Here is a 23008-nt window from a genome sequence, read left to right as displayed (position 1 = left end):
CCCCCCCCGCCCCCAAATAACCACCACAATACGCAACATAACAGTCATGTCTGAATACACTTATAGTTGATCCACAGCTGACAGAAGAAAAAAAAACTTGAAATCATTAAATACCTTCATGAAATCTGTTCAAATCAGACAAAAATGGCAATTATGAATGAAAATGCAGAAGCCATTCATTGCCTCTAACATCTTACCAGCACCCTTTACTTTCTCCATCCTGTGTTAGGTTTTATTTTAATTTATCTCACCAAATAATGTAATAAAATTTCTTGTTCTCTTTGCTTTCACATTCTCTTATGTTATAATTCCACAGTTTGGATTCTTAAAATATGGACAACTTACTCGTTTCCTTTTTGTTCCATCAACATGTTTACACTGCCACTTACAGGATTCCATTTAGTATCTCAGTTTTCAGCACAGTTGCCAGATATTAATATTTTAAACAGCTGACTGCATTTATGACTTACTCAGTTCAGTTACTTATGTCAACAAAGTGTGAACTGTGTAATATTTATGACAGTGTACTGCATTTTCGTGTCTTTAATGTTGAGGGTACAAGAAAAGTGTTGTTAATTGTACTCAGTTCAGCAGTTTAAATCTGGGAAATTTACTGGAAAATATTTATTCTTGGCTTATTTACGGCCGCTTTGAATTGTTCTAATATGTAACTGTGAATGATCAGTGAACAATGAACTGCAAAGAATGCGCAAGTGACTAATGGCCTAATTTAAGGTACTATATCGGTATTTGACTAGTTTAACTGAGGAACACCACGAACAAGCTGGGTAAGGATAACATCCTCCTCGGATAGAGATTCGATCCCGCGATTGCCCGAATAACAGACAAGGGTCCGAACCACCTGAGCGTGTCATTCAGTGACTGCAACATTAATTTTCAACTTCACACTTATGGTTATGAAAACAAGACGCTGCTGGAGCATCAAACTTTGTCAAAAATTATGTGGTAATGGATAAAGACAGAGGTTCATGTTGTTCAGTAAACAATAGATTTGTGCCTGGTGCAAGGTCCTTAAATGACTACTTAATACACGACCCTAGCCGTGAGCGTGTAATCGTCAGTCTTCTATTCTTATATTTACTGTTCCACACTAATGTATACTTACCGAACACCACTGAATGTGAGCTGTATCAGAATTACACTTTTATAAACGCTAACTCACGGACGTATCAAAATATTATGACAATACTGCCTTCTACCGCACTGACGTGCTATGCTTATTTCCTACAACTGCATGACCACTCCTCGCTCAGCCACACAGCACCGGCTCATCACACAAAAACGCACGTACGTGACAGTAATGTTTATAGGAAGGTCAGTTTATGATGATCTATGTTGGTATGACTGTGTTGTAGGTGTTAACGAAGGTTCAGATTGGGAGCGAGGTTATGGGTTTGTTGGTGTGTCATTGCTTTTAATTCGTGTGTTAAAAGTTACATCTGTAATTATAAAGAAATGCACGTTATTTAAAGTAGGTTCATTTAACGTGATAGGTTTCAGATATGTTAGTTATTATATGAATAAGATCTGCTGCATTTCACTTGCAGTGAGGATCAGTCGTAATTTTGCACCACGAATTCAAGGGAGAGTAATGTTGCATACACCTTCTAGAGAACTATTTGCGAAAGTGAATAAGGTAATCCTTGTCTTTACAGCTTTTAAAATCTGATTAGCTGTGGCCCATAAATATTAGGTTACATTACTTTGTACATATCCTCTTAACACTTTCATCTGTCAAGAATGGAATATGAACGTCATGGGAAAGATAAAACTATTATTCTTCTTGCATCCCATTCAAGTGTTCATACATTATTCGATTCATCTACTTATCAGAATTATATAAATTGATGTGTTAGGGTGAAAGACATTGTTGTGATGTAGGAAGCTTCGGTGGTTATGTTATCCTAGTATGTTTTTTTCATATGTAAATTTATATGACACGCTTTCAGTCACATTCATTTGGTACAGTGGATGTTTTAGTTAATACTAAGCACTCATGATCATAAAGAAATAAAGGAAACTGCAGTGGATTACACCATACTCTTCAGTTGTAATGTGTTTCACATGTTCCACTACACAATTTATTTTTGTGTTGTGGAGATCCGAATATATTGCAAGATATAGTATTGTGTTATGTAACTTCTTCATATATTTTGTGATACCTAGTTCCACCCATATTATAATGTGGTATGTGCATAACTATTCCATCTGCTATCATACCATGGGGTTGGAGTTCAAGTCCTGGTAGGGGCAAGAATTTTCACTTCTCCATGTTGTCCAGACTGACTCTGAGGTCCTCCGAACCTCCTATCTAATGGGTACTAGGGGTTCTTTTCCCAGGGGTAAAATGGCAGGGGTGTGAAGCTGACCACTCACCTCTAGCTAGTGCCGAGGTCAAGAAAATGTGGATCTATACATCCTCTCCCCCATATGTCTTCATGGTGTAGTGCTTAATTAGTGAAGCATAGGGACAACTTCGCCTTTACCTTCTGAATTTACTTTTCAAATATGTCTCCCCACCAAAATTCTCTCTACACCTCGTTACCATTCTTAGAGCTATGGTCACCAAAATGCAGGGCAAAATCATGACATAAGGATGGGAAATGGGTGTTTTGAAAATGTGGCACAGTTCAGATATTTGGGAACAATGATAACAGATCGAAACCTGATTGAGGAAGAAATTAAAAGGCGATTGAACTAGGGTAATGCTTGCTACCATTCAGTCCAGAACCTTTTGTCTTCTTGTCTGCTGTCCAAAAACATAAAAATTAGAATATACCAAACTATAATTTTGCCTGTGGTTCTATATGGGTGTGAAACTTTGTCTTTGACATGGGTAAGTAAGTAAGTAAATAAGTATGTTCAGACTATCATAATCTTCATTTCAGTACCTGAATAATACCAAATGAGCCTACTACGTCTGTCTTAGATCCAAATATCTTTCTTCGCACTTCATTTTTAGAACCTTCATTTTGTGTTATACCAGTACAAGAGTTATGATGAAGTCTCAGAATTTTACAGATTCTTTGGAATGACCCAGGCAAAATTTTTAGGATATGGGAATTAATATTTTGAATGGTGATATTGACACTATCACTGAAGTTTTTGCTGGTATATTACCCATGCTGTTTGGAATGTGACATTAAATAAATCAAGAAGCAAACATTTATTATTAACATTTACCTTTATTTCATCACCACTGTACTCCCAACTGACTCACAAATAATTGAGATACACAGATAATCCAAATTTCAGATGTGATCATGAGGCCATGGTTGTTGAGTACAGAAATTCATAAGTGTATGCTAGCATCCAGTATGTTGTTATCTTGAAAAGTTTAAAGCCATATGGAAAAAATGCATCAAACATAGAATGCATGCTTTTTGTTCCTCTGCATTGTTTGTTGGAAACATTTTTTCACTCATGTAAATACTTAGTGAGTTACATGGGATGTGTGTGTGGAAATCAATGTAGGCCTTCATGTAAACCTGTTAAAATTTTTTTGATCTAAATGAAAATTTAAATGGCATGACAATTCTTCATAAAATTAGTCAGCATAAAATTTTGTTGAAGTATGTCCTGCAATTCTTATGTTGTTTCATATGTTAGAGAGACGGATGCACTGAGCAAACTTAATAGGTGCTGCACAGGGTGTGAACACAAAAAGAGGAGCACAGATAAGCCACAAACCCGATAATTCAAGAACAGATAATCCAGAGTTTTCTGTACTTGGATATAATTTATGTCAATATTTGAAGAGACAACCACTTGTTGAACTGTTCCATAACAGACGAACTTGGGTTTGAAGACTAATAATATGATAACAATAGTGAACTCTGTAACACCTTGAACATTGTACTGAAACACAACTCTGAACTGTCAAAGTCAAAGTCACATTGCGAGTGACAGCCAGTCAGTCAGTAAGTCTTGGTGTCGAGCACCCTCCTGGGGCTCATGACCAGATATTTATTACTGTTTGACAGTTACAGTCTTGTTTTTTGTGGGCATCCTCTCTGACAAAAGGACGGGTCTGCCTTTTGTATATGCTGTTGGTCCCTGCCAGCGCAGTCTTTCTCGGATCCAAGTCCCTTTGGACTCCTGACCCTATTTTACTGTCTCAAATTTGAGACTTCCCTTTTTGTCGCTTCCTACACCTTGCAGGGTCGCGGTGGAGGTATTCGACCCCGCCGCCACATGGGTGACTCTGAACTGGAAGTCAAAGTCAGTCAAAGTCAAAGTCACATTGCAACTGACGGTCGGTCAGTCTGTCTGTCTTGGTGTCGAGCCCCGACTGGGACTCATGACCAGATTTTTTTTTTCCTTTATATGAAAGTTACTGTCCTGTTCATTTGGGGCGCCCTCTCTGACGAGAGGTCGGGTCTGTCATTTTTCAGTCATAGTCTGTGTTAGTAAGTCCATTGTCAGTATTTACATATATTTACAATTTAAACTTAATTCCTATTCCTATGTACAATATATACAAGGCCTCTGTCAATCCAGGCTCGGTACAGCAGATTATGCCCTATTTCTACTAGTATTCGCTACCACAGTAGCCTAGTCACTTGAACGGTAGTATGCCTGACCGCCGCCAAGTTTAAGCCTCTTATACTTTCTGTGTCTGGCTTCACCTTGTCCGATGTTGCGAGCATTCTCATTTTCATGATTTTGTATGACTTCTGCTTGTTTCCTGCATAATTTTGTTATATAGTCATATACGTACAGGATTTTAAATGCCATGTGCAAGTCGCGGACCGGTGTGCGCCTTGGAAAATTGCCAATGGTGCGGAGAACCTTGTTTTGCAGGCGCTGCAATTTCACTAGATGGGTGTCTGCCGCAAACTCCCAGGTGGGACTAGCATAAGTCATTACGGATCTAATGAGAGCTTTGTGGAGGGTCATTTTAATGTTAGCGCTCAATCGCTCACTCTTGAATAGGGAATATACCCTAATGAATGTTCTGAAGGCTTTGGCTTTGATCATTTCTATGTGCAGTCTCCATGTAACTCTCTTATCGAAGATTACACATGGAACTTTTCGTCTATTTAAAGTGAGACAAGACTCAGGCGGTCGACGACTACGAGAGAAGTAGACCCCCTGAGTCTTATCTTCATTAATTTTAATATTCCAGCGCTAACACCAGGTCTCCATTGAGCTGAGACTGCGCTGGAGTTTTCTAACAACAAAACCCTCCTTGCGATCTGTCTCATACGGACAGGTGTCGTCCGCAAAGAGTGCCATGTGAACACCATGTGTTTGGGGGGCATCATTTATGTACAAATTGAAAAGGGTAGTGGAGAGGACTGAGCCTTGTGGCACCCCTGCTTCCATGTCCCTTGGGGTTGACATTTGGCCTTCAACCGAAACCCTGAATCGACGCTGAGAGAGAAAGGACCCAATAAGTTTGGTCAAACTGTTCGAGAATTCCAATTTTGATAACTTATATAGCAAGCCTGAATGCCACGTGGTATCAAAGGCTTTTTCGATGTCCAAGAACACCATGGGCATTGACATTTTGTTGTTGAAATTAAGGGTCACATGGTCTGCCAGTCTCATACATTGCAATGTCGTGCTGTGATGTGCACGAAAACCAAACTGGCTTGCATTGAGCAAGCCTCTTTCTTCAATATGTTTTTGTAGTAATTTCAAAATTGCTTTTTCGAATAGTTTTCCTGTCATGGACAGGAGGCTGATTGGACATAGATTTTGCAGGAATTTCAGGTCTTTACCGGGTTTAGGTAAAGTTATTACTTTTGTTTCCTTCCAAGCATTTGGAAAATGAGAGAGCCAAAGACAATGATTGAATAAATGAGTTAGGTGAACCAATGGTCGCCTTGGAAGGTGCCTGAGGCATTCATTTGGGATGCCGTCAATTCCACAGGCCTTTCTCAATTTCAAGGAATTTATCAGTTTTTGTACGTTACATGGTCTGATCCTTTGAGGGCGGTGAACTGGAACTCCAAACTCCCACTAAATGTATCTTGAGTCAGACCTATAGAAAACATGTCACTGTCCATATTGTTGTAGGCTTTGCCTAGCACCAGCTGTTTACTCAGCTGTTGCTATGCAGCAAATGGTTCCTAGCTTGTGATTGGCTTGCTTTGCACAGTACCATATTGTTGTAGACCTTATATAGCAATGACTGTTTACTCACCATTCCTAAGCAGTAGTACCTGAGCTGTCACTGTAACGTTTGCTTGAATGTGGAGAGTTCTCACGTGTGTATGTATATAAATAGAGTTTGGTTTATTTGTGTGTTATTGTGTTATTAGATAGGATTTTATTTTGTATTCAAATTAAATCTCTTTATAGGGTTACATTTTGTAAACCATGCAGACAAAGTACCAGACATCACCTATTCCAAGCCGGAGTCCATCATCGCTCAGTAATAGTTTGCGAGGTGGATCACCTCTTCCAGTCCCAGTTGCATATAGGTTTGTAATAGAAGAATCTTATACACTCATAAACACAGCAGTGCAAATTTTAGACAATAACAACTCAGTAAATGATGTTATATGTTATCAGTATTGTAGGTGTAAGAAGTTTTATAATTGAAGAATTGGTGTAAATAGGATGCCCCTCCATTTATATACACTTGTGTGAAGTACAGAGTGAATAATTCCTGAAAATCTGTGTTACAAAAGAATCCTCAAGTGCTTTGAATTGTATTATTTTGTACCATATGTGTCATGATATGTAAGTTGGATGGAGACAATATTATATTTAACCATCCTGTTGCACTCTACACGATAAATGATACAAACTCCGTCCCAAGTGCAAACAATATATATTGTAACATGTCTTGTCACTGAAGACGCCGTAGAGATTGTTAATTTGTTTATTCAACAACCTACATGTAACGGCTACAATTAATTATCACACAGTTGTGGGGTTTCACACTTTATAACCCTAATCGCAATAATCTGTTAACACTGTTGCGGGGTTTCACAATTTATAACCCTATTCGCAAATCAGTTCACTCTGTCTTCAGTAGACTACACGTTTCACAGTACGGGAGCTATACAAGTCTCTCTGTCTCACGCACTCCCAATTACACAGTCACACACACGTCCGGTTCTTCTTTCTGCGACGGCTGCTATATTCCAACTGAACTCGCAGGTGCTGCCTTGAGAACTCTTGATAACACACTGGCTTGACTACTACTGAACTCGGCGATGGCCACATTTCAACCCTCCTTGCAGGCAGCGCAGCTCTCTTATATAGGGGCTGTGTGGGCCTGTTACGTAGCAACGCTGTTACCTCATGCCATCTTACGTTACCGTGCGTTGCGCGTTACGTTACCGTGCGGAAGGGGGATGACGGAGCGCTGACTCACCCGCCGCGTCACTGCTGGTGGGGGGGGGTTCTCCGTTGCGCAACATGTCACAATATTATATGTCTTTGATCTTGCTCTCTTCTACACTACATGTTTTGGCCTCTAACGGCCATCATCAGGTGTATACTCTTACGTTGCTGCCACACTGAACCCAGACTACACAGAATAACACCTGTACAGTGTGGAAACAAGAACTAGCTGCTGCAGCACTTTAGACATAGGGCAAGTAACCCTAACAATTTTAAATTTTAAATTTAAAATTTAGAGAAAATTTTAAAGGATTTTAAAATTATAACTAAAAATTTTATAGTGCTACTACAGGAAAATCAAAATTGACGTGTGCAAAATAATCTACATACCAGACAGATATCAACGAGGTAGATGTTGATAATAACAAAGAAAATAACGATGTGTTTTTTAAATGTTAAATTTTAGACTGGGTTCAGTGTGGCAGCAACATAAGTGTATACACCTGATGATGGCCGTTAGAGGCCGAAACATGTAGTGTAGAAGAGAGCAAGATCAAAGACATATAATATATATTGTTTGCACTTGGGACGGAGTTTGTATCATTTATTGGATGAAGACATTTTTTTTTCCTTGTACCCTAATCCTTCCAGCCCCACTAGACCCTGGGGTTTGCTCAGCCTCTAACAGAAATGAGTACTAGGAATTAATTAAATAATTTTCCTGGGGAGTAAAGCACGGCTGGTGTGTAAGGCTGACAACCTTACCGCTATCTTTGAGCCGATTGTCTAGATAGTGTCGGACCCTCAATGTCTCACAACCCTGTGGGCCTTCATGGCCTGGTACAGGGATAGCTTTACTTTTTTACTTTACTTTCACCCTTTTACATCAGACTCACAACTGTTCAGATGTTATAGACAAATGCAAATGCAGGAGAGAACTATGACATTGATATTCTTGTATGTCATATTTTGATTTTCTGTTGAACGCCTTTGCACAGTAAACTAATGCTGATACATTAGTATCAGTTTATCTTTGGTTTAAATTTGTAGATATTATTGTCATGTAGACAGCCTGATTTGTAATATCTGTTGAATTTATCAAAATACTGACATTTCATTTTTCTGTTTCTTCTGACATTAGTATCAGTTTATCTTTGGTTTAAATTTGTAGATATTATTGTCATGTAGACAGCCTGATTTGTAATATCTGTTGAATTTATCAAAATACTGACATTTCATTTTTCTGTTTCTTCTGATAGGTTGGATTGTATGACAGCAGCAGCGAAGAGATACAAATATCTTCGAAGACTCATAAAATTTCAACAAATGGACTTCGAATTTGCATTGTGGCAAATGCTGTACTTATTCATTGCACCTCAGAAAGTGTATAGAAATTTTCATTATAGGAAACGTAAGAAGGTTTTAGACTTATGAACCAATGAGTTGTATGGTATTTCTTTACATGATTAATCATTACTAACTCTTATATTAGAACATAAAGCTTTGCACTACTATTTTCTAGCCTGCCACTGTCCTCATTCAGGTTTCTACACCGCCACTTGCCAGGACTCATCTGCTCTATACCATCATAAATGTTATCGTACTTTCTTCCGTCTCCCAAGTAACTAGTTCGTAAGAGCTTTCTCCACCAGTATTCTGTATGTAGAGGTTGTCTTCTCTTGCCTCAGCTACATGTCCAGCCCATCTCAATCTCCTTCACTTCTTGCCCTGAAAACACATGGTGATGAATTTCCTTGTTATGCAATATCTGAAGTTTCCATGTAATTCAATTTCAGTGCATGTAACTTTTGAAATACCGTTCTCATGCACTTGTAATTTATATTCTTCTATCAAAGGGACTACTTGCATTATCCCATTGGAATCTCTGGCTAGGCTAAATTAGACACTTTTTGCAGTTAAATTGATGAAGCAAAGTAGTACTTTTTCACTTGCAGAAACAAAGTCGCAGTTTGCCCGAGATGACCCAGCATTTTTGGTTCTTCTGAGTTTCTGGCTTTGTGGTAAGTAAATTAACATTTAATCCTAGAAGAATAAACGGTGCAATTTATCTTAAATGAAAAGTAACAGTAATGGAGTATGAGACTTTTGTGGAATTGTGCCTTTGTTATGTGGATGTGTTTTTTGTATTATTATAAATGAGGTAACTGTCCCGTACACTTTGAATAGAGATGTCGATGGCCATCACAGATCACCTTCATCTTCAGGGCCAAAGAGGAAGCCAAGCAAGAAGCAGGCAGCATGCAGAGCTCTTGCTTGGTTTATCCGTTGACCCTGAAGATGAGGGTGATACGTGCCTCAGAAACATTGTTTGAATTTTACCAGGCTACATTACAGTACATCCCAGAAAATAGACAGTTTCATTGCAATTGTTGTTTATTTTCTTTTCAGCATCTTCAGTGGGTTTTGCATTAGTGCTGAAACTTGGTTTCTGGGGCTTTGTCAAGTTCCTCTTATATGTAATATTTGTAGACTGTATAGGAGTTGGTCTTCTTATTGCCACATTGTTCTGGTGAGTGGCATTCACATTTCTCTGTTCCATCTCTGAATGTGAGATATTTAACTTTTCGTGTGTCCCTGCTCTTAGAAATATAGTTATTTGTTATATAGATTCTTTAGCAGTATAGATTAATTTTATGTGTGCACAAGGAAGTTTTATATAGAAAACGAAGTGTAAACAAATAAGATTTAATATGTGAAGCAGAAGTATCCAGCTGTTTACTCTTAATTCAAGAAAAGTTTTATTTGATAAACTGCAGTGCTTGTTGAGTAGAGCTTGGCATTGTGATACAATGTAAACAGGTAAAGCTATTCCTGTAACAGGCCATGGAGGTGCATAGGGTTGTGAGACATTGAGGCTCCCACATTTTCTAGACAGTTGGCTCACAGATTGTGGTGATGTTGTGAGCCTTATGTGCCAGCTGCCCTTTACCCCCACGAATATTCCTGGTACACATTTCTGTTAGAGGCTGAGTCGACCCCAGGGCCATAGTGCAGCTGGAAGGCTTAGATCAATTGAAAAATCTAATGGCCTCACTGGGAATTGAACCTGCGACATTCCAGTTTGTAGCATAGTGCCTCTACCAACTGCGCTACCACATTCCCCTGTGATATAGCATTTAATTTACAAAAGTTGCACACTGCTGATCATGACATCTTTTGAATCAATTATTTGTTACACTTACAGAATTTGTGTATTTCAGTATGTTGTTTGAATCAGTTGAAAGATGTTGTCATTTGGACTTTTCACTCTCCAGTTTTTAGGTATGGTTCCTTAGATTTCATTAGCATGTTCTGTTTTGCAGGTTTGTAAGCAATAAGTATCTCATCAAACCAGCTTGTTATGACCAGGATGTGGAATGGGGATATGCATTTGATGTTCACCTCAATGCATTCTTTCCCCTTCTTATTATTCTTCATGTATTTCAGCTGTTTTTCTACAATGGTGAGTTCAAATTTTCACAATGTACAACCATTCAGATATGGGATATGGTAATTACCATTAACGTGTGGATGGAGAAACACTGATGTATAACATAACATTTTTCTGTCCTTGTGTTACAGTATTAATTAGCCATGAATGGTTTATATCAAGACTGTTTGGCAACTCCCTGTGGCTAATTGCTCTTGGTTACTATATCTACGTAACTTTTCTGGGCTACAGCTGTAAGTAATCAGTTTTTTAACTGACAGAAGAAATTGGAAATTTTGTATAGTGTACTAGGTTATGGAAGTCGCAAATTGTACAAGTAGATTCTAAAGGGTTCTGATGATAGTATATAATACTCAGAATTACTGGGTTTTTGGACTTTGTCCATCATCTGGTATTCTAGAAACTGGAAAACACAACATTTCAGAAAGTGGATCTGTTTCTGTCTTCAGGTAAGGGGGTAGACACCTACTCTGTTGGGTCCCTTAGAAACAGTTAACCTCAGTCACTAGATGAAGTTTCCAGAATGTTGTTTTCTGGTTTCTAGAATAATGGGTGATGGACAGAGCCCAAAACCCCAGTAATTCTGAGTTTATCATTTTGTCATGTTTCATATTTTGACATATTTGCCACTGAGAAACTGCACTTTCTTTATGTCTCCATTTACTGTTACAGAAGCTAGTGAAAGAGTAGCCAGTGTGCTTTAATACGTTATCCTGTAAGAAACAGAACAATGTAATCACACAGGAAAATTTACCTCTGATTTAACTCAACAATCTGAACATGGAGCATGTATATTATGAGAAATGACAGCTGGTCTGAAAAAAGATTCAGTTTGTATAAACAGAAAACAGATTATTCATGGCATTGGCCAGTTATAACTACACATTTATTTGAAGTCTTAAATGAGCTAGTTTGTGTGCCTTGTTAGATAACCACCAAATTTGTTAAAATTTTCAGAGAGACATCATAGAAGTAAATGTGACAGAAATGTTTTATGGCTTCTGTCTTTTTAGGTGTTCTTTACAAACTAAAAAAGTCTTATTGAGGTCATGTGTCTCTATGAACTAATTTGAGCAGTTTCTTTTTTTTTTTTTATAATTAGGTATAGGAGATTGGCCAAAAATTATCAAGCAGTTCTGATTTTCAGCCATATTGTCCTATGATAAAGCCCATTTTACTTAAGGCCATGGATGGACTTTTATCATATATGTCATCAGCTGTTTCATGAAATTTTATGAACAGACCACAAGTTAAGAATAATGAACTGCAAAGAATGTTACTGGAAATTCTGTATACTACATTATGAAATGCACTGTTTTCACTCTTCTTATATGTAAGTCAGTATTGAGAAATTCTACTGAAGCCTGAAGTGATGTAAGCTACAGACATCTTTTAATGTGCTGGATTTAATGTTCTCACAGCATTGACTGTGAAGAGTACTTTCTTCTGGGATATCACACCATGTAGTCTGGTAGAAGAGTGATTGTTTGCACTTTTAAACATTGAAGATGGAGGCACTATGTTCCTCTGAAATGCTGGTGCACTTCTACTAGACCACATGTCCCAGAATTTGGTACTCTTCAGATGTTTCAATGTATTTCTTTTTCTGTTATGCTACTTTGGTTGGTGTCACATGTTCCTTTTCATATGTCAATTTGCTTGACTTCCACAGGTTTGCCAATCCTGCACAGAACACATTTACTGTTGTACCCTCTGACAGCGTTGCTGTTGGTATATGTGGTGACAGTGGCTATTGGGTGGAATGTGAGTCAGACAGTAATGGACTTCTACAAGTACCGAGTGTTATGATGAGTCGTTTTCAGAGTGTTTTTACAGAAACCAAGTAAACTGAAGATATCATTATGCCAGTAATTCCATTTAATATGATATATATCCATTTTAATACCTAATTGCTATGTCCTGGTATTTCCTAGCCTGTGGTTCATGGACCAATTGCAGTCATGAATATTTTGTGGTTGGTCTGTGATGGTTTCTGTTAAAAGTACGTAGGCGAGTCAAATGAAAAACTTAAATATTTTTTTGAGTATTATTTATTGTGCACAAGTGGTACAAAGCTGTATCACTTTTCAACATAATCTCCCCCACGCTCAATGCAAGTCCTCCAGCGCTTACAAAGTGCATGAATTCTTTTAGAAAGAAATTCTTTTGGTAGTCCTTGCAACCACTCATGCACTGTGTGGCGTACCTCTAATCNTGCATGAATTCTTTTAGAATGTCACTCGGCGGTTTTCCCTCACTATGGCTTCAACTGCTGCAGTGTTCTCTGGAGTCACAACTTGATGTTCCTGACCCAGATGAGGAGCATCTTCCACTGAAGTCACCATTTGCAAACTTCCTACTCCATTCGTGCACTTGCTGATGTGATAAACATGCATCACCATACTGAAACTTCATTCTTCGATAAATTTCAATAGGTTAAATAACAGAACGCTGTTCTTCCTTGGTGCAAGTCTCAAGTGGGGCAGCCATCTTATACTGGTGCTGTGACGGTGTTCATGCATCTGCACTATTCTGCAACCTACAGGCCATTCTGCACGGTTTGTAGCACGCTTACCAACTTACAGGATAATGGCGTGAAATTTCAATTTTTTATTACAAATTTAAGGTTTTCATTTGACTCACCCTCCTAGTTTTTGGGCATCGCACATTTCTTTCATATTTTAAACCACTGTTCTTTTTAAGTGGTACTCCATTGCAGTTGGTGGATCAGTCACATTGTTTTGCAAACTGCAATAAATTTTTGAATCACAAAGGTGAGTATGTACTAGAAAATGGCTAAGCAAAATATGTAAGCAAGTAACTACTTTTGTCAAATGCAGATAATTTAGGCTGTTAAGTGTAGCAAATAAGATGGTTCATAGGGCCAGGAAGGGTTGCTCAGGTGGTCCACAAAATGGTGCTGTAGGCCTGCCAGTATATTACAGTTCATGGTATATGCAGTGCTTCAGGGAATGATTGTATTTGGATTGTTCTATAAGAAATTACAATCCATATTGATACAATATTCAGATCTGAATTGTGGCACAAAGGGGTGGGAAGTAAAACCTAGGGAAAATGGCATTCAAATTAACGTTATTTTTTACATTCAACATTGATATCTTTATTTACTACTGTTTGTCAGCATAACTTTGCTGAAGGGTCCTAACAGTGAGTATGTGGTTTTGCTGCTGTTGACATTCACAGAGTGCATAAGTATTGGCAGCTAGTTATTAAACAAGCCACTGGGAATGATCCATAACATTTATAGTTTCAGATTTGGAACTGGACAGTACTTGTGATTTACAGCAAAACTGTGTGAATTGGAGTATTTTATGGTATGAGGATTTGTTTAAACTCGTGTAGTGTCATAAATTTGATTATAGCAATGGGTAAACTTTCAAAATCAAAATACAGTTTTATTTCTTGATATAATATGTAATATAAATTATTAAAATATATATACTGCTATGTACTTTTGTTTTTCAGTACATGAATGATTTCTTTAATGACTATCATGTGACCAAGTACACGGTGAAATCTCCATTTAAGGTGTATTTTGGGAATAGTGGATTTGAACACTAAACTCCTAAAAATTTTTAATGGCAGATATTTAGTATCTAGATTAATGATTTGAGAGAAATGAACTTGAACTTTAAATGAGGGAAAAGCTTCAATTTAGGAATATTAAATAGGGGTTTCACTGTAGTTTTGTCTGTTATATGTCCCTTTAATATAACAACAGTACATTAAAAGAAGAACATGGCATCCACCATCCAAAGAAAGTTCAGCACTGCTGATGAAGGAGAAAGGAAGGTCAAGGAAAACCAGTGGACACAAACAGAGTAAGGGTTTTAGATGCACGAATATGAACTGGATTGCAAGAACTGTCTCACTCACAAAAATTTTGCTTTGCCCTGCAAAAGAAAGTTGGTATACACTTCTACCCCCCCCCCACAGAAAAAACTGTCAGCCAGAAATATGAGCCATAACCACTCTGTTCCTGCAGTAACCAAGAACCGTTGGTGGGTAATGGTCATGAAAGGACCTGTGTTACTGGGGCAGCTGATTCTTAATAAACAGTATTATTCAATCCATGATATGTATGTATTGACTGTCTTCTAGTGCACACAATCTCACATGTCACTTCACTACATGTTTCGGCATCACTGTGCCATCCTCAGGTGTGTTATTTACGTTAAACTATTGCACTGCTCGCCATCATGTGTCGTTTATAAAATGATTTAAAATGTATATTCTTCATGTATACTATAATAAAATTTGTTAAGATTTATCATCTTAAACGTCTTATTTCAAACTCGCGTATTATATCATTCTTCCACTATGGGAGTCATTCTTCCTATATTTTGTGTATACTGTGTCGTGTGATGTGTCCTTTTTTGGCTGCATATACACAAAATATAGGAAGAATGATATAATACGAGAATTTGAAATAAGACGTTTAAGATGATAAATCTTAACAAATTTTAATATATATAAATTTTATTATAGTACATGAAGAATATACATTTTAAATCATTTTATAAACAACACATGATGGTGAGCAGTGCAGTAGTTTAACGTAAATAACACACCTGAGGATGGCACAGTGATGCCGAAACATGTAGTGAAGTGACAAGTGAGATTGTGTGCACTAGAAGATGGTCAATACATACATATCATGGACGAGAATCAGTGCAACAGGACGCTAAAATACAACATTATTAATGGTGTTATTCAACCTATTGCTGGCTTATGTGAACACATTCCCATGGAAGCAGCGTACGAGAATGAACAGTGTTTTCTGCGTATGTGGGCTGTGCTGAGGAGTTAGGGCAACCAAGTTGTCAGTTCAGTCGAGTTCTGTGCAAGAGGCTGTGAAGAGAGGATCTGAGCACGTGAAGCTGAAGAACCTACACTGTCAGAAGCCATTGCCAGGGAACAGCTGGTGAAGACACAGCAGACTGGAGAAAGGCTTAGTGGGTGCTGTGGAGATTAGTGATGGCACTGTAATGAGTTGTGGTCACTAAGTCTATTCACTAATCCAAATGCTGTCTGTACTCGTAAATAAATTGTGACACAATACTGTGTGAAACCAAATTACATCTGGCCTTGGGCTTGTGTGTTATTCTCTATCAAGCATAATGTGAATAACTGCACACATTAGATGCTTGTATGCATAATGTTAAATATGACTAAATCATTGAAAACATGAACATGAGGCCTACAAGAAAAATAGTTTTTAGCCAATCAGAATTAGTATATGATGAACAAATCTGTTGTCATAACATACCAGAGTCTTATATATTTATGTTAGACCAAGTGTAACACAGCTACTGACACTTCTAGGGGCAAATGAAACCTGTATAGGGATTGTTCTGGGTGAAAAAAAGTAAGGTAAAGTTGTCCCTGTGCTTAAATAAGTACTATGCCATGAAGACATACAAGGAACTGGAGGTGTGTATCCACCATTCTTGACATGGGCACTACACAGAGCCTAGTAATGAGATTCATGCTTACCTCTGGGAAAGAGCCACTGGTACCCACTGGACAGGAGACTGCCTGGTCTTGAATGCTGTGGAGAAACGAAAAATCTCTTGCCACTGCTGGGAATTGACCCCCAGCCATTCAGCATGTACCAACTTAACTGTCCTGCTGCAAAAAGTTCCTGGGTTGCTCCAACACTAGAGCCTTCATGTGTCTGCCTAATCTTAAAAAAGATTTATTGAGGGGATGAACACACACAGGTTTCATTTGCACAATCCTTGTATATTTGGATGCTGTGCACAAAAATTTATTTCTCAATTAACAATTACATAAAGCAATTTTACATATAAATCACATGCTACATATTCACACACTTCACCAATATCAGGTAATTTTATTTATCTGTGCTTACATCCAGCTTACTACATAAAAAAGATAAAGCTATCCCTGTAACACTCCTTGGAGGTTCACAGGCTTGTGAGACGTTGATGCTCCCACATTTTCTAGACAATCAGCTCACAGACTGTGGTGAGGATGTCAGCCTTATGCACCAGCTGGCTGCCCTTTACCCTGGTACTCATTTCTGCTTGAGGCTGAGTTGACCCCAGGGTCATAGTGTGGCTGGAACGATTAGATCAATTGAAAAATCTGATTACCTCATCGAGAATTGAGCCTGCAACCTTCTGGCTTGTAGCATAGTGCCCCATATTCAGCTTACAATGTATGCACAAACTTAACTATCATAAAGCTTTACAATAATTACAAATTAAGGAATGGATGGTACCTTTGCTGTTATGCTTAGTGTTTCTATATATATACACAGCACCATCACACGTGTCGTACAATGATGTGAAGTAAACAAAATTCTATCTACAACGTTCCATGTGTTGCTATTGGAAACACTGCTTATAATTAGTCTGATGATGATCTAAAGCACCATACATTATATCCCATTGTATTCTGCACCCCATATGATCCACTTAACAGGTATGAATTACAATTTTACAAATCCTTTGCTTGCATTGTGATCCGTATATTTTTAATATAATATATAGTGTACTTTTTTGTTTTTCAATACTGATGATTTACTGAAATATCAGTATTGAAAAACAAAAAAGTTGTGATTGGCTGGTATACTATATATTAGTGTTGTAACAGGATGCATAACTTATGAATAAAAAATACCTTATATTTTTGCTTTTGCTGTCATGCACTGGTGCCAGTCACAGAATGTTGTACCAGACTTTCAGCATGTAATTTTTCTCAACTTTTTAAGAAGAATATTATGATTTTGGCAGTGCATTCTCTAATTGAAAATTTCCCTGTTCCTGAACATTTTGTATGAGCATGAATGTGATCTCTCTATCTCAAAAAAGGGGGGGGGGGCATTGTTGCCAATAGTATTACATGGAAGCATGACAGCAATCTGTAGCCAATACATTTTACAACCAATAAATGTCCAATACATATGCACATACAACAGTTACTGCCGTTTCTTATTTGACTTCAGAGCTCGAGGCTTCTGCTTCTCACTTCCAGTAAAGAATGAAGTCAGCACTTCAGATACTTCTGGCATGTCATATTTGAAGTTGTTGAATTGTTCCATTTCCTGCAAAACAAGGTGACGCAATAAATAAAATGAAAACAATGTCATGTCAAACTATACAGTGCTGTCAAGTTCCTCTTCATCTGTATTTACACTGTCAGTATTGTATGGACAAAAGTCTATGCTGTTCCTGTCAGACTAAGCATATTCAATTACCTTTCTTGTTTCTGGATCATTCATCATCTTGGGAAGAATCATTATCAACAGTAATGGCAAAACCATCATCAGGACCTGAAAAGATGGACAATAAGTATAGATATATCCCAATTATCAAAACCAAATTTGCACCACCAACTGTAATGATGAAAGCATGCATACAAATTACATAGCTTTTCACAGAAAATTCTAAGAGTTATTTGAAGTAAATTATTTTCTTCCTCGTGTAAGAATCCATAAACCTAAAGGTTTAAGGTAGTTAAGCTTTTCTGCCACCATCTAAGGATTTAAGATTGTGTCGTTACCTTCTAAATCCTTAAATGTGACATAAAATATTTTAACATATTTCTATTTTCCTTTTGTGGACAATCTGAATGTTTAGTTTTTGTCATGTGTGTGGGAATGGAATTTGGAATTTTTTAAAATGCAAACACTTAAAATCCTAGATTTTCTATTTTCATTACATTAAACCCTAAAATCAAATCCCCTAATACAGATTATGCTTCTGATGTTCACCACAACAAAACACTGTTTTATTGAAGTACATCACCAATGAGATTACTTTACACCAGAAACTCACCATTGGGCTGAACAGAAAATCAGTCACTCTCCACTGTTCTCTTACTTGGAAATACCGGAAGCGGTTCAGTGGCTTCATTTTTAAGGGATATGGTACTTGAAGAACTTGAGAAGTCTGGATGTAATTTACTTTTCTAGCTCTGTACTTCCCCTTAGAATTGATTTCAACTCGAACTGGTTCATAAGCATAATTTGGATTGGCCACTTCAACAACATACGAGCCAGATGGAACATTATTAATTGCGAAAGTACCATCTTCCCTAAAAGACAAAGAATATATATTAGCATTTACAAAGAACTGACTCACATTCTCTCTGATTTCTGATATAACCTGTATACCGTATGTATAACTGCTTCAAAGAAGACCTGAAAGGTGCATCAAGAAAGATTGTTATTTTAGACAGGGGTTGAATCACTATTTGAATTGTATTTATGAATTCCAAGTATTATAATGTTCTTCCTTTGTTTTCTGGAAAGCTCAAATCACAATTTTGTACCAGGCTGCTACGTTCTATTCCTAACCTTAAAATTTCCTTTTCTGGGGGTGCTCAATGTGTGGAATGCTGAATACGTTAAAGACAGGCGAGAGCTGAGGTTAAATTTAAAGAATCCAAACGTGCAAAACTGTTATGTTCGAATTTACTGAAAAAAAAAAAAAAACAAACTCACGCTCTCCCTATGGTAAATTACTCATTTTGAAAACCAGTTTTTAAATTGCATCTTGATTCCTATGTGCAGATATTAGTATCATTCCAAATTTATGCTGTAACATAAGAAGTCACGTTTTCACACTCATTTTGCAGTCGGAAATGCAGCTGTTATAACATTCAACATCACTCACTTCAAAAATCCTACAAAGTCTCCTCCATTCACCAAAACCCTTGTTGCGACCTGCCAGTTGCTTGTACCATAAGAATCGGGTGGAAACACTTTGCCTTCCACGCTATAAACTTCTGTTGTAACATCATCCAGTTCTGACTGTACCGTATGTGCAAGCCCTAGTAAAATTATCACTGCTATGAAATTTAGCACAGCACTTCCCGGTAGTACTAAGAGTTTTGTCATTTTTACGTTCATCCTAAAACGTCACCTATTATTGCCTGTCCACTCTGACGGCTCTGACCGATCCTCACACCTATTAACATCAATTATTACCTAGCAACTAGTACAGCTTCACTGTCACCAACAATAGAGCAAAATTTCGCGGTAAAATCAGATGAAATATCCCACAATGAAGACTAAGTTGAGAATATAACTAATACAAATAGGATATAAATAACGTTATATTTGAATGTGTTGTCAGTGATAATGAGGTGTTATATTTATCGTTACCGGAATATAATAGTGTGGCATTTAACTCAGCCACTTTTTGAAGTAATTTATGTGTTAAATGTTTTACGTGCATAGGAGTTACAGTCTGGTGTAAATTTGCGGTAATTTTGCGATAATGTTTAATCTGTGGTACTCATTTTCCCGCCATCGGCCACATGTAATGTAAGATTTGTATCGTTCTGTTTTCGGTGCGTGTGTTAAAATAAATAGAATAAGGTAAAAATTGTATCGTGTTAGTTTCTAGAACCGGGTACTTAAACGCGTGAAATAAGCGGGAGTAGAATAACATTCATGTGTTTAGCACAGATGGTGACATATGTTCTGTAGGTGAGGTGTAAAAAGAAAGCTGAGGTCCAAATGGCTCAGAAAAATACTTTATTTAATTATTTCACGAAATCGCCCGCACAGTCGAAAGTACAGAGTGGAGTCGGAGTAGTTTCGCCTTCGGAAGCAAAGGACAAAATTGTACAAAAATCTAGTGCAGGTACCCCTCTATCAGCAAGGAAGAAAGTGTCAAAAAAATTAACTCCTGAAACAGATAGCAAAAAGATTACTAGAACCGCAGCTCCTGTAGCAGAGCGCAACAAACTATATGAAGGAGAAGGTAATTGGACCATTTCTACATTTTCAGATGTTGTAATTGTAGACCCAGATATGTTTATAAATGTTAAATAAGGAGGCAAGTCGTGTGCAGTGATGATATTAGAAAATTTGGAACAAGGGAAGGACTTAGAACTGGCGATAGTTTCCCCTCTTCTCACTTTCGCCTTAGCCGTCATAGCCCCAGTTTAACTTCTATTTACACAGCCTTTCCCAAGTGTGTTGAGTTGCGCAGAATGGAGTTTGTATCCATGAGGGGTGTGGGGTTGCACCAGGAAAGAGACTTATGTTTGGGGACTAGTATGTCCTTGTTCAGTGCGCTGCTTCTACCCCACCTACATCTATTTTACCAACTGTAATATTTATAGTCTTTGATAACTGTAATAACAGTAAACCCTAATCTAATTGAGGCATAATTTTAGAACACTGTAATTTTCACCAAAATGCGTATTTCCCTGGTTTGCTGGAAATGTTCTGGTAAGTTTGATTGAGCTCTCAACAGTTGATGTGGATTGATCAGTGCTGCTGATAAGAAGAAGCTGCAAGGCATGACATGAGCCACACACACAACATCTGACCAGTAGTTAGGTTTAGAAGGTCCTTGCAAGAAGAGAGGCCATTATAGGAGCCAAAGACAAGGGTGTGTGCATGTACAGAAGCAATGGGAACAGATGGTAGAGCTTATAGAATAACACAAAAGTTAACTGATATGTTGGGTTTTTGGACTTTATCCATCGTCCTGGTTTTTAAGATAAAGATCTTAAAAACCAGGACGATGGATAAAGTCCAAAAACCCAATATATCAGTGTGTTATACACCATCGTCAGAATCCTATAGTAACACAAAAGTTGTCTCTTTGAAAAGTGAAATTCAATGGACTAAAAGTCTCTGTCAGTGGAAATGTTCCGTCCTGCACTTTCATCCCATGCCTTTCCTCCCTTACATTAACACATATGGCAGTCACTAAGCTTCAGAAGTTCCTGGTCCATAGCAAAGATATGAAGGATATTCACAATCTACAGCAGTGTTTCCAAACCTTTTTGATGCCGCGGACCCCCTGTACTGAATGTTAATTCACCGTGGCCCCCATAAAACCCAAAATGGAGATTTTTAAATTTTACGAGTACGTATCATAAAAATGAAGCAGTAACTTAAAATTTTACAACACTAAATGTGTCATTTATGACAATAAAATACTGTTATAAATGGAGATATTCGGAAGATTATGAACATATCAATTAGGCGTAATATTATGAATTTAACACTCACCTAATGTGATGGCTGGTGCTGTTTTTCAGACGTCAACTTTCGAATGTCAGGATCAAAACTGGATAATTTCAGACGTAGATCTGGCTCCACGTTAAGTCTGTTCCTATATCTGTTTTTCATGTGTACAAGATGAGAAAATGTCTCGCACAGATATGTAGTGGGAAATGGCAACAGATGTCTTACAGCCCTTTTGGAAATTTCAGGGTAAACAGACCTAGCTTGGAACCAAAACTCCAGTAACAGTAACGAAGGAAACAGCAGTTTGAACGTCGAATCACAGGACAGCTCGATAAGTTGCTCTTCCTCGGCAGAAGGAAGTTCAAATTCAGAGTCTACAAAGGGATTTTTCATCCAGTCGTTATTTTCAAGACCAAACGGAAAATACAGACGTAGTTGAGACGCCAATGACCTCATATGTTCAATCATACTTTCAGCAACATCACTAGAAAGGGGTTGTTCACTGGAATCAATGAAATCACTCAGCATGTGAAAGGAACCGTATTTTCCTTTCTCGATACGGCTGCACCACAAATTTAACTTCTTGATTGTTGCCTCTATCTTGTCTTGCACAGAAAACACGGTGACAGATGTACCTTGAAGGCTCGAGTTAAGAGTATTCAAGATGTTAAAAATGTCCGCCAAGTAAGCAAGAGAGGAGAGCCATGCAAAATCATTTAAATAGTGTGTTAACTGAAATTTAGAGTTTATGAGGAACAACCTTACTTCGTCTCGAAGCTCAAGCAACTGTGTCAAAACCTTACCCCGGGACAGCCATCGGATTTCTGAGTGCAATAATAAGTGTTCGTGATCACTTCCCATTTCATTACAAAGCGCAGAAAATAATTGGCTGTTAAGAGGACGGGCTTTAATAAAATTGACAATTTTTACTGCCTAGTCTAGAACGATTTTCATTTTGGAGGGCATACGGCGTGCAGCTAATACTTCGCGGTGTATGCAACAATGTGTCCATTTAACAAGAGGTGCGACTTTCTGGATACGTGCGACCAAACCATTATGTATTCCCGACATTGCCTGAGCACCATCTGTGCTGATACCTACACATTTTTCCCATTGAAGTGTATTTGTAGTTATGAAGTCATTGACAACTTTGAAAAGGGCTTCAGCAGTTGTATTAAGAGGTAACGATTCACAGAACAAAAAATCTTCACAAACTTTATTTTCGTGTTCATATCGCACCAAAGCTACCA

General features: G+C 37.8%; 4 protein-coding genes across 9 annotated transcripts in view; 2 read left to right on the top strand and 2 right to left on the bottom strand.

Moving 5' to 3' along the window:
* LOC111867923 (PRKC apoptosis WT1 regulator protein) overlaps nucleotides 1-1313 on the bottom strand; it is a 12152-nt gene extending 10839 nt beyond the window's left edge. Inside the window, exon 1 of one of the 3 annotated variants that reach the window (XM_023858151.2) lies at nucleotides 1127-1313. The gene's annotated coding sequence lies outside the window, so the exon portion shown is untranslated. The remainder of the gene's footprint in view (nucleotides 1-1126) is intronic. The other 2 variants (XM_023858150.2, XM_023858152.2) reach the window with 2 other exon arrangements.
* A 26-nt stretch (nucleotides 1314-1339) lies between these two features.
* LOC111867922 (protein unc-50 homolog) lies at nucleotides 1340-12794 on the top strand. 3 transcript variants are annotated; one of them, XM_023858148.2, is made up of 9 exons: nucleotides 1340-1421; nucleotides 1569-1657; nucleotides 6331-6452; nucleotides 8583-8734; nucleotides 9279-9344; nucleotides 9733-9853; nucleotides 10647-10786; nucleotides 10906-11007; nucleotides 12447-12794. In XM_023858148.2, the coding sequence occupies exons 3-9, from the start codon at nucleotides 6349-6351 to the stop codon at nucleotides 12581-12583; spliced, it is 822 nt and encodes a 273-aa protein (XP_023713916.1). In that variant the 5' UTR covers nucleotides 1340-1421; nucleotides 1569-1657; nucleotides 6331-6348; the 3' UTR covers nucleotides 12584-12794. The 3 variants fall into 3 exon arrangements, with proteins under 3 accessions (XP_023713916.1, XP_023713917.1, XP_023713915.1); XM_023858149.2 differs by lacking the exon at nucleotides 1569-1657; XM_023858147.2 differs by having other exon boundaries at nucleotides 1364-1657.
* Nucleotides 12795-16915: 4121 nt separating this feature from the next.
* On the bottom strand, nucleotides 16916-19766 carry LOC111867910 (ER membrane protein complex subunit 7 homolog). The gene is made up of 4 exons (XM_023858131.2): nucleotides 19441-19766; nucleotides 18601-18859; nucleotides 18021-18095; nucleotides 16916-17867 (listed from the first exon to the last, which is right to left on the bottom strand). The coding sequence occupies exons 1-4, from the start codon at nucleotides 19674-19676 to the stop codon at nucleotides 17742-17744; spliced, it is 696 nt and encodes a 231-aa protein (XP_023713899.1). The 5' UTR covers nucleotides 19677-19766; the 3' UTR covers nucleotides 16916-17741.
* A 74-nt stretch (nucleotides 19767-19840) lies between these two features.
* LOC111867917 (DNA mismatch repair protein Msh6) overlaps nucleotides 19841-23008 on the top strand; it is a 37098-nt gene continuing 33930 nt past the window's right edge. For both annotated transcript variants that reach the window (XM_033752853.1, XM_023858138.2), the window contains exon 1: nucleotides 19841-20535. In XM_033752853.1, coding sequence (XP_033608744.1) covers nucleotides 20289-20535 — 247 coding nt within the window. In that variant the 5' untranslated portion in view covers nucleotides 19841-20288. The remainder of the gene's footprint in view (nucleotides 20536-23008) is intronic.

The sequence above is a fragment of the Cryptotermes secundus genome, unplaced genomic scaffold, assembly GCF_002891405.2.
Source record: "Cryptotermes secundus unplaced genomic scaffold, Csec_1.0 scaffold218, whole genome shotgun sequence".
NCBI lineage: Eukaryota > Metazoa > Arthropoda > Insecta > Blattodea > Kalotermitidae > Cryptotermes > Cryptotermes secundus.
This window is presented reverse-complemented; position numbering and strand designations above follow the sequence as displayed.